The following is a 12,039-nucleotide window of genomic DNA, read 5'->3' on the forward strand; positions in this document are numbered from 1 at the left end:
GAATAATTGTTTACAGACAGATTATTTATCTTATAACTCACTGTATCACAATTCCAGTGGGTCAGAAATGTACATACACTAAGTTGACTGTGCCTTTAAACAGCTGTGCCTTTAAACAGCTCCAGAAAATTATGTCATGGCTTTAGAAGCTTCTGACATGCTAATTGACATAATTTGAGTCAATTGGAGGTGTACCTGAGAATGTATTTCAAGGCCTACCTTCAAACTCAATGCCTCTTTGCTTGACATCATGGGAAAATCTAAAGAAACCAGTCAAGACCTCAGAAAAAAAATTGTGGAACTCCACAAGTCTGGTTCATCCTTGGGAGCAATTTTCAAACGCCTGAAGGTACCACGTTCATCTGTACAAACAATAGTACGCAAGTTTAAACACCATGGGACCACACAGCCGTCATTCCGCTCAGCAAGGAGACGCATTCTGTCTCCTAGAGATGAACGTATTTGGTGTGAAAAGTGCAAATCAATCCCAGAACAGCAGTAAAAGACCTTGTGAAGATGCTGGAGGAAACAGGTACAAAAGTATTTTTTCCACAGTAAAACGAGTCCTATATCGATATAACCTGAAAGGCAGCTCAGCAAGGAAAAAGCCGCTGCTCCAAACCCGCCATAAAAAAAGCCATACTACGGTTTGCAACTGCACATCGGGACAAAGATTGTATTTTTTGGAAAACTGTCCTCTGGTCTCATGAAACAAAAATAGAACTGTTTGGCCATAACGACCATCGTTATGTTTGGAGGGAAAAAGAGGGAGGCTTGCAAGCCGAAGAACACCATCCCAACCGTGAAGTACGGGGGTGGTATCATCATGTTGTGGGGGTGTTTTGCTGCAGGAGGGACTGGTGCACTTCACAAAATAGATGGCATCCTGATTTAGGAAAATTATGTGGATATATTGAAGCAACATCAAGACATCAGTCAGGAAGTTAAAGCTTGGTCGCAAATGGGTCTTCCAAATGGACAATGACCCCAAGCATACTTCCAAAGTTGTGGCAAAATGGCTTAAGGACAACAAAGTCAAGGTATTGGAGTGGTCATCACAAAGCCCTGACCTCAATCCTATAGAAAATGTATGGGCAGAACTGAAAAAGCGTGTGCAAGCAAGGAGGCCTACAAACCTGACTTAGTTACACAAGCTCTGTCAGGAGGAATGGGCCAAAATTCACCCAACTTATTCTGGGAAGCTTGTGGAAGGCTACCCGAAATGTTTGACCCAGGTTAAACAATTTAAAGGCAACGCTACCAAATACTAATTAAGTGTAAGTAAACTTCTGACCCACTGGGAAAGTGATGAAAGAAATCAAATCTGAAATAAATCATTCTCTCTACTATTATTCTGACATTTCATATTCTTAAAATAAAGTGGTGATCCTAACTAACCAAAGACCAACGACCCCCTACTAGGATTAAATGTCAGGAATTGTGAAAAACTGAGTTTAAATGTATTTGGCTAAGGTATATGTAAACTTCCGAATTCAACTGTACGTTACTGCCTTATTCTAAACTGAATTAAATTGTGTTATCCCCCTCATCAATTTACACAAAATACCCTATAATGACAAAGCAAAAACAGGTTTTTAGCAATTATTGTACTTTACTCAGTACTTTGCGATTTCAGACTTCTTGGGTATGTTTCTCCCATTCTTCTCTACAGATCCTCTCAAGCTGTCAGGTTGGATGGGGAGTGTTGCTGCACAGCAATTTGCAGGTCTCCCCAGAGATGTTCGATCGGGATCAAGTTCGGCAAGTTCTGCTCTCTCTGTACTCTCTGGTCTCCCAGTCCCTGCTGCTGAAAAACATCCCCACAGCATGACGCTGCCAACACCTTGCTTCGCCTTTGGGATGGTGCCAGGTTTCCTCCAGACGTGACACTTGACATTCAGGCCAAAGAGTTCAATCTTGGTTTCATCAGACCAGAGAATCTTGTTTCTCATGGTCTGAGAGTCCTTTAGGTGCTTTTTTGGCAAACTCCAAGAGACTGTCATGTGCCCTTTACTGAGGAGTGGCTTTTGTTTGGCCATTCTAACAAAGGCCTGATTGGTGGAGTGCTGCAGAGATGGTTGTCCTTCTGGAAGGTTCTCCCATCTCCAAAGAGGAACTCTAATGCTCTGTCAGAGTGACCATTGGTTACTTGGTCACCTCCCTGACCAAGGCCATTCTCCCCCGATTGCTCAGTTTCGCCGGACGGCGGCCAGCTCTACGAAGAGTCTTGGTGGTTCCAAACTTGTCCCATTTAAGAATGATGGAGGCCACTGTGTTCTAGGGGACCTTCAATGCTGCAAACATTTTGTTGTTCCCCTTCCCCAGATCTGTGCCTCAACACAATACTGTCTCGGAGCTCTAAGGACAATTCCTTTGACCTCATGGCTTGGTTTTTGGATCATCTCAAGGATGATCAATGGAAACAGGATGCACCTTAGCTCAATTTCGGGCCTCATTGCAAAGGGTCTGAATACTTCTGTAAATAAGGTATTCCGTTTTTGTATTTTTATACATTTGCAAAAATGTAAAAAAAAAAACTGTTGTTGCTTTGTCATTATGGGGTATTGTGTGTAGCTTGATGAGGGGAAAACATTTTTTAAATCAATTTTCAAATAAGATTGTAATGTAACAAAATGTGGTAAAAGGGAAGGGGTCTGAATACACTGTAAATCACATACTGGGTCAGGTGGGCATTATTTGACAGATTGTTCTTTGCTAACTTAACTAGTTAAGTTATAAAATATGATCTTACAGTGTTAGGCTTTCACAGGATAATTCAGAGAAACAGATCATAATTCAGGTGCGCATAGAAAGAAGTCATGCGTGCATTCAGGTGAGTGTTCTGGGCTATTTTTGAGAGACAAATAGACAAACATAGGTTCATTCTGTTCAGAACAACATAGGCGCCATGCCATCTTGTAACTGTACATCAAACATCGGAATCATAAACTTTGACACTGTAGATGACATGAAATTTATGATATGGAAATGTATAGTGCACATTTTGACTCACAGGTGTTTGGCTTGCTTGTATGACATCAAAGTGGTATTTATTAGAATCCTCAATGTCTCATCTTTCAAAGTACATCGAGTCCTCTTAATTTACAGCATTTTCCTCACTCAAACAACTACAAATTTGCTAAAGTTGCCCAATTAACGACAGGGATGGGAGCACTTTATTGAAGCGTGCGGAGCTCAAGTTCAGAATGGCTCTCAGGCAAAAAAACCCATACAGCGCTGTGAGTGGCAGAGCCTGAACTCTGACGTCATTTACAGCATTTTACCACTGCGTTCCAATTTAGGCACTTGTTAGTGCCAAAATCTGCAATTTTCAACCCGTATATGGGTATGAGTGTAAAGAGTTAAGAAGGGGTTAATTTCAACATGACAATTTACATATTTCTGGTTCTGGTGAAAGTAGTTACAACCATGCATACAATATAGCACCTTCAATATAGCACTCTTTGCTATGAGCTTGAACACAATGCATCTGGTACACATGCAGTCATGCGTTCATTGAGACTGGACTATGATGAGCCATTTTAATGAGAAAAGACCGGACAAAATCAAATGATGGGCATGGAGTTTGAATGTCCTGTAGGCCTATTTTAAACATAATACACATGATAGCTTTCTGCACAGGTGAAGATGATGAAGATGATATAGGATAAATAAATAAAGAATCTATTACTTTTGTGTTAACTATTGTAATGTATTTAGAGTTGGGTTAGTTTGGCTTTGACTGAACCTGTGAAGGTTCTGCATCTCTTTAAGTCTACTTACTCTGGAATGTCATTGGTCAGTTGGCTTGAGTGCATCAGAAAGACAGACAAGGAACACTCATGAGACAGACAAGAGAAAGAAGTGGACAGACAGACGGACGGCAGCACATACATCTGACAGGCTCAACCCGGACAACAGACAGAGGATACAGACATATCCTACAATTGTCTCTTATAGTTTCATTGTGTGTGTGTGTGTGTATGTGTGTGTTCATAAGACCACAAATTCAAATTCACTGTCTGTTTCTCCATTTTCACACCCTGGAGTGTTGTGTTTTGGGAGGACTTGTAATGGATCTTGATGGTTAGTCTTATGTTCCATGTCTTTTCAGGTTCGTCATCACAAACATGTAATGCATGCAAACCTGCGGGCGTGTGGAAGACGTAGATGGATGGAAGAGGATACAATGTATCAGCGGTAGCCTGGAAGGCAGGATACGTTTCTCTCTCGTTCACACCTTGTATTGAAACCATTTACACTTACATCATCCAGCTTCTCCTGGTATAGCTAGCGTGTGTTTAAATGGAAATCGACACTTTAGGACTGCTATTTTGAGGGGACACAGTCGCTCGTTGTGTATTTCTAAAAGAAGCTTAAATTATATCAAATTTTAACCAAGTATAGAATAAAGGGCTGCTATGGTTGTTGTGAAATGCATGGTGTGTGTGTGTCAAATCAGAGTGTGTGGGTGTATGTGTCTGTGTGTGTCGGCTCAGTCCGCTGTGGTGTACAGCAAGCAAGGGGGGCGCTCGGGGCATTGCCATAATTGTTAGCCAGTCAGCTAAATTAGCTAAATTCAGTCAAGACCAGTGAAACAGCGCAGGGGAAGTGGTCGAGCTATCAACTAACGCCAGGCTCACTTCCGAAGCCCCTAATGGGCCTGGAATAATCAACCCTGTCACCACCACTTACTGCAATGGAATATGAATGGGGGGCCATTAACCATTTCTCTACTACAGGTTAGCCTGGGAGACCAATTCACTTAAACCAATTAAACCTTAACTAAATGACTATCGTCCCGTAGCACTCACTTCTGTCATCATGAAGTGCTTTGAGAGACTAGTCAAGGATCATATCACCTCCACCCTACCTGACACCCTAGACCCACTCCAATTTGCTTACCGCCTCAATAGGTCCACAGACGACGCAATCGTGATCACCCTGCGCTATCCCATCTGGACAAGAGGAATACCTATGTTCGAATGCTGTTCATTGACTATAGCTCAGCATTCAACACCATAGTACCCTCCAAGCTCATCATTAAGCTTGAGGCTCTGGGTCTCAACTAGAGGTCGACCGATTATGATTTTTCAACACAGATACCGATTATTGGAGGACCAAAAAAAAGCCGAAATCGATAAATCGGCCGATTTTTGTAAATATATTTGTAATAATGACAATTGCAACAACACTGAATGAACAATGAACACTTTATTTTAACTTAATATAATACATAAATAGGGGCCTCCCGGGTGGCGCAGTGGTTAAGGGCGCTGTACTGCAGTGCCAGCTGTGCCATCAGAGTCCCTACCCAGGCTCTGTCGTAACCGGCCGCGACCGGGAGGTCCGTGGGGCGACGCACAATTGGCCTAGTGTCGTCCGGGTTAGGGAGGGATTGGTCGGTAGGGATCTCCTTGTCTCATCGTGCACCAGCGACTCCTGTGGCGGGCCGGGCACAGTGCGCGCTAGCCAAGGTTGCCAGGGGCACGGTGTAGCCTCCGACACATTGGTGCGGCTGGCTTCCGGGTTGGATGCGCGCTGTGTTAAGAAGCAGTACGGCTGGTTGGGTTGTGTATCGCATGACATTCAGCCTTCGTCTCTCCCGAGCCCGTACGGGAGTTGTAGCAATGAGACAAGATAGTAGCTACTACAACAATTGGATACCACGAAATTGGGGAGAAAAAGGGGTAAAAATTTAAAAAATAATAATAATAATAATATATATATATATATATATATATATATATATATATATATAATACGTAAATAAAATCAATTTAGTCTCAAATAAATAATGAAACATATTAAATTTGGTTTAAATAATGCAAAAACAAAGTGTTGGAGAAGAAAGTAAAAGTGCAATATGTGCCATGTAAAAAGCTAACGTTTAAATTCCTTGCTCAGAACATGAGAACATATGAAAGCTGGTGGTTCCTTTTAACATGAGTCTTCAATATTCCCAGGTAAGAAGTTTTAGGTTGTAGTTATTATAGGACTATTTCTCTCTATACCATTTGTACTTCATAGACCTTTGACTATTGGATGTTCTTTTAGGCAGTATTGCCAACCTAATCTCGGGAGTTGATAGGCTTGAAGTCATAAACAGCGCTGTGCTTCAAGCATTGCGAAGAGCTGCTGGCAAACGCAGGACAGTGCTGTTTGAATGAATGCTTACGAGCATGCTGCTGCCTACCACCGCTCAGTCAGACTTCTCTATCAAATATCAAATCATAGATTAAATTATAATATAATAAACACACAGAAATACGAGCCTTAGGTCATTAATATGGCCAAATCTTGGAAACTATAATTTAGAAAACAAAGCGTTTATTCTTTCAGTGAAATACGGAACCGTTGCGTATTTTATCTAACGGGTGGCAACCCTAAGTATAAATATTGCTGTTACATTGCACAACCTTCAATGTTATGTCATAATTATGTACAATTCTGGCAAATTAATTACGGCCTTTGTTAGTAAGAAATGGTCTTCACACAGTTCGAAACGAGCCAGGCGCCCTAAACTGCTGCATATACCCTGAGTCTGCTTACACTGAATGCAAGAGAAGTGACAATTTCAGGCACCGCATTGATTGCAACGCAGGACAAGCTAGTTAAACTAATAATATCATCAACCATGTGTAGTTAACTAGTGATTATGTCAAGATTGTTTTTTATAAGATAAGTTTAATGCTAGCTAGCAATTTACCATGGCTCCTCACTTCCTGCACTCACGTAACAGCTGGTCAGCCTGCCACACAGCCTCCTCGTGGATTGCAATATAATCGCCCATAATGCCGATTACCGATTGTTATGAAAACTTTAAATCGGCCCTAATTAATCGGCCATTCCCATCGGCCAACCCCACCCTGTGCAATCGGGTCCTGGTCTTCCTGAAGGGCCACCCAGGTGGTGAAGGTAGGAAACAACATCTCCACTTTGCTGATCCTCAACACTGGGTCCCCAAAAGGGTGTATGCTCAGCCCCCTCCTGTACTTCCTGTTCACCCATAACTGCGTGACCAATGCATGCCTCCAACTCAATCATCAAGTTTGCAGACGACCCAACAGTGTTAGGCTTGATTACCAACAATGACAAGACAGGCTACAGGGAGGAGGTGAGGGCTCTCGCGGGGGTGTCAGGAAAACAATCTCTCACTTAGCGTCAACAAAACAAAGGAATCAGCAGAGGGAGCCCCCTATAAATATCGACAGGACAGCAGTAGAGCAGGTGGAAAGTTCCTTGGTGTACACATCACAGACAAACTGAAATGGTCCACCCACACAGACAGTGTGGTGAAGGCACAACAGCACCTCTTCAACCTCAGGAGGCTGAAGAAATGTGGCTTGTCACCTTAAAGCCTCACAAACTTTTACAGAGGCACAATTGAGAGCATCCTGTCGGGCTGTCGCCAACAACCGCAGGGCTCTCCAGAGGGTGGTGTGGTCTGCACAACGCATCACCGGGGGTAAACTACCTGCCCTCCAGGACACCTACAGTACCCGATGCCACAGGAAGGCCAAAAAGATCATTAAGGACAACAACCACCCGAGCCACTGCCTGTTCACCCCGCTACCATCCAGAAGGCGAGGTCAGTACAAGTGCATCAAAGCTGGGACCGAGAGACTGAAAAACAGCTTCCATCTCAAAGCAATCAGACAGTTAAACAGTCATTACTAACTCAGGGGCAGCTGCCTTCCAACAGACTTGATATCATTGGCCACTTTAATAAATGGAACACGAGTCACCTTAATAATGCTACTTTAATAATGTTTACATATTTTGCATTACTCATCTCATATGTACAGTGGGGAGAACAAGTATTTGATACACTACCGATTTTGCAGGTTTTCCTACTTACAAAGCATGTAGAGGTCTGTAATTTTTAACATAGGTACACTTCAACTCTGAGAGACGGAAACTAAAACAAAAATCCAGAAAATCACATTGTATGATTTTTAAGTAATTAATTAGCATTTTATTGCATGACATAAGTATTTGATCACCTACCAACCCATAAGAATTCCGGCTCTCACAGACCTGTTAGTTTTTCTTTAAGAAGCCCTCCTGTTCTCCACTCATTATCTGTATTAACTGCACCTGTTTGAACTTGTTACCTGTATAAAAGACACCTGTCCACACACTCAATCAAACAGACTCCAACCTCTCCACAATGGCCAAGACCAGAGGGCTGTGTAAGGACATCAGGGATACAATTGTAGACCTGCACAAGGCTGGGATGGGCTACAGGAAAATAGGCAAGCAGCTTGGTGAGAAGGCAACAACTGTTGGCCTGCTGCAGTGTGTGCAAACCTGGTCAAGAACTACAGGAAACGTATGATCTCTGTAATTGCAAACAAAGGTTTCTGTACCAAATATTAAGTTCTGCTTTTCTGATGTATCAAATACTTATGTCATGCAATAAAATGCAAATTAATTACTTAAAAATCATACAATGTGATTTTCTGGATTTTTGTTTTAGATTCTGTCTCTCACAGTTGAAGTGTACCTATGATAAAAATTACAGACCTCTACATACTTTGTAAGTAGGAAAACCTGCAAAATCGGCAGTGTATCAAATACTTGTTCTCCCCACTGTATATACTGTATTCTATATTATCTACTGTATCTTAACCTATGCCGCTCTGACATTGCTCATCCATATATTTATACATTCTTATTCCATTCCTTTATTTAGATTTGTGTGTGTTAGGTATTGTTGTGGAGTTAGATTACATGTTAGATATTGCTGCACTGTCGGAACTGGAAGCACAAGCATTTTGCTACACTCGCAATAACATCTCCTAACCACGTGTATGTGACCAATAACATCTGCTAGCCACGTGTATGTGACCAATAGAATTTGATTGATTTGATTAGATTACCTCTTGGTGACGGCGTTGTGGTACTCGATAAAAGTCCGGCCATCAAAAACAATGGACTCTGACTCCCCGGCCGACTTCTCCAAGATGGCTGCGAGGAAGAGGAGGAGGAACATTGGATGAGATCACATGAATCAATAGGAAACATGGCTCCTTTAATTGGAGTCAAGGCAGTGGATGGTGATGAATGGGGATGGTTCTAATTAAAGTAAAAGGAACAGTAGGGCACACGGCCAAAGTGAATGTGTTTGGTAAAGTACACGTGTGTGTAGTTCGTGTGTGTTAACGTGTGCAAACTGCTGAGAATGAAGAAACAGAGGGGTTACGCTAACCTTCAAATGGAAACATTTTAAGACTTGCGTGACATCAACACTACACCAACAGAAACTTTGAATTCAGGATCTTTGTTCACTCACTGTTCTGACAGGCTGTGCCCGTGAAGCCGTGGGGGCACACACACTCGTAGCTCTCAAGCATGGGGTTGCAGAGACCCCCGTTGTGGCAGGGATACCGGCTGCACGGGTGGCCCTTAAACATTGCCAAGTCACTGGAGTGCAATGCGTTCTCCTGCCGCAGGATGGGAGTGCCCATCAGGGTGATCTGAGGCGGGATAGAGAGGAGGAGAGGGGACTTAGACCTGTCATAGTGCAGTGTGTAGCCTACATAGGACATACATGACATACTGAGTTTTTCCTGACCACATGACCTACCTGACCTGGAAATCCTCTCGGCCCTAAAGGCTAAAACTAGGGTTCAGAGTCTTTCCTGGTCAAGTGATATGGTCAGGACTATCTTGGTATCCTAGCCAAATAATTTACATCGAAGATACATCTGATATACAGTGCATTCGGAAAGTATTCAGACCCCTGGACTTTTTCCACATTTTGTTATGTTACAGCCTTATTCTAAAATTGATTACATTGTTTTCCCCCCCTCATGAATCTACACACAATACCCCATAATGATAAAGCAAAAACAGTTTATTTTTTAGCAAATGTATTAAAAATAAGAAGCGGAAGTACTCAGACCTTTTACTCAGTACTTTGTTGAAGCACCTTTGGCAGCAATTACAGCCTCAAGTCTTCTTGGGTATGACGCTACAAGCTTGGCACAACTGCATTTGGGGGGTTTCTCACACTCTTCTCTGCAGATCTTGTCAAGCTCTGTCAGGTTGGATGGGGAGCGTCGCTGCACAGGTCGCTGCACTGAAGGACATTCAGTCCTGCAGAAGCCACTCCTACGTTGTCTTGGCTGTGTGCTTAGCGTTGTTGTCCTGTTGGAAGGTGAACCTTCACCCCAATCTGAAGTCCTGAGAGGTCTGGAGTAGGTTTCCATTAAGGATCTCTCTGTACTTTGATCTGTTCATCTTTCCCTCGATCGTGACTAGTCTCCCTCTCCCTGCCATGGAAAAACATCCCCACTGCATGATTCTGCCACCACCATGCTTCACTGTTTGGATGGTATTGGTCAGGTAATGACCTCCAAACGTGATGCTTTGCATTCCAGCCAAAGAGTTTAATCTGGGTTTCATCAGACCAGATAATCTTGTTTCCCATGCTATGGGAGTCTTTAGGTGCATTTTGGTAAACTCCAAGCGGGCTGTCATGTACATTTTACTGAGTAGTGGCTTCCATCTGGCAACTCTACTATAAAGGCCTGATTGGTGGAGTGGTGCAGAGATGGTTGTTCTTCTGAAAGGTTTCAGTGAACATCGGTTTCTTGGTCAACTCCCTGACCAAGGCCCTTCTCGAACGATTGCTCAGGTTGAATGGGGGACTAGCTCTAGGAAGAGTCTTGGTGGTTCCAATCTTCTTCCATTTAAGAATGACGGCGGCCACTGTGTTCTTGGGGACCTTCAATGCTGCAGACATCTTTTGGTGCCCTTCCCCAGATCTGTGCCTCAACACAATCCTGTCTCGGAGCTTTACGGACAATTCCTTCGACCTCACGGCTTGGTTTTTGTTCTGGCATGCACTGTCAATGGTGGGACCTTAAATAGACAGGTGTGTGCCTTTCCATGTCCAACCAATTGAATGTACCACAGTTGGACTCCAATCAAGTTGGAGAAACATCTCAAGGATGATAAATTAAACAGCATGCACCTGCGCTCCATTAGCAAAGGGTCTGAATTGTTTATGTAAATAAAGTATTTCAGTTGTATTATAAATGTGCAAAAATGGCTAAAAACCTGTTTTCGCTTTGTCATTATGGGTTATTTTTATTTCATCAATTTTAGAATAAGGCTGTAGCGTAAGTAATCTGAATACTTTCCAAATGCACTGTAGATACAGCACCAGTCAACAGTTTGGACACACCTACTCATTCATGGGTTTATCTTTATTTTTACTATTTTCTACATTGTAGAATAATAGTGAAGACATCAAAACTATGAAATAACCCATATGGAATCATGTAGTAACCAAAAAAGTGTTAAACAAATGAAAATATATTTTAAATTTGAGATTCTTCAAAGTAGCCACCCTTTGCCTTGATGACAGCTTTGCACACTTTTGGTATTCTCTCAACCAGCTTCATGACGTAGTCACCTGGAATGCATTTCAATGAACAGGTGTGCCTTGTTAAAAGTTAATTTGTCTGAATTTTTTCCTTCTTAATGCATTGTCTGTTAGATTACTTGTTGGTTATTACTGCATTGTCGGAACTAGAAGCACAAGCATTTCGCTACACTCGCATTAACATCTGCTAACCATGTGTATGTGACAAATAAAATTTGATTTGATTTGATTTGATTTGATTTGATTTGAGCCAATCAGTTGTGTTGTGACAAGGTAGGGGGTATACAGAAGATAGCCCTATTTGGTAAAAGACCAAGTCCATATTATGGCAAGAACAGCTCAAATAAGCAAAGAGAAAGGACAGTCCATCGTTACTTTAAGACATGCAGGTCAGTCAATCTGCACATTTCAAGAACAACAGTCTCAACGTCAACAGTGAAGAGGCGACTCCGGGATGCTGGCCTTCTAGGCAGAGTTGCAAAGAAAAAGCCAGATTGGCCAATAAAAAGAAAAGATTAAGAAGGGCAAAAGAACACACACACTGGACAGAGGAACTCTGCCTAGAAGGCCAGCATCCCGGAATTGCCTCTTCACTGTTGACATTGAGACTGGTGTTTTGCAGGTACTGTTTAATGAAGCTG

The 12,039-nt window shown here is 42.4% G+C and overlaps 1 protein-coding gene across 1 annotated transcript in view; it reads right to left on the reverse strand.

The window, feature by feature from the left end:
- LOC139368345 (agrin-like) overlaps positions 1-12,039 on the reverse strand; it is a 445,616-nt gene that overhangs the window by 13,775 nt on the left and 419,802 nt on the right. Inside the window, exons 32-33 of the mRNA XM_071107109.1 lie at positions 9,299-9,482; positions 8,886-8,973 (exon numbers count right to left, since the gene is read on the reverse strand). Of these exons, the coding sequence (XP_070963210.1) occupies positions 8,886-8,973; positions 9,299-9,482 (272 nt within the window). The remainder of the gene's footprint in view (positions 1-8,885; positions 8,974-9,298; positions 9,483-12,039) is intronic.

This window comes from Oncorhynchus clarkii, chromosome 16 (genome assembly GCF_045791955.1).
Source record: "Oncorhynchus clarkii lewisi isolate Uvic-CL-2024 chromosome 16, UVic_Ocla_1.0, whole genome shotgun sequence".
Lineage (NCBI taxonomy): Eukaryota > Metazoa > Chordata > Actinopteri > Salmoniformes > Salmonidae > Oncorhynchus > Oncorhynchus clarkii.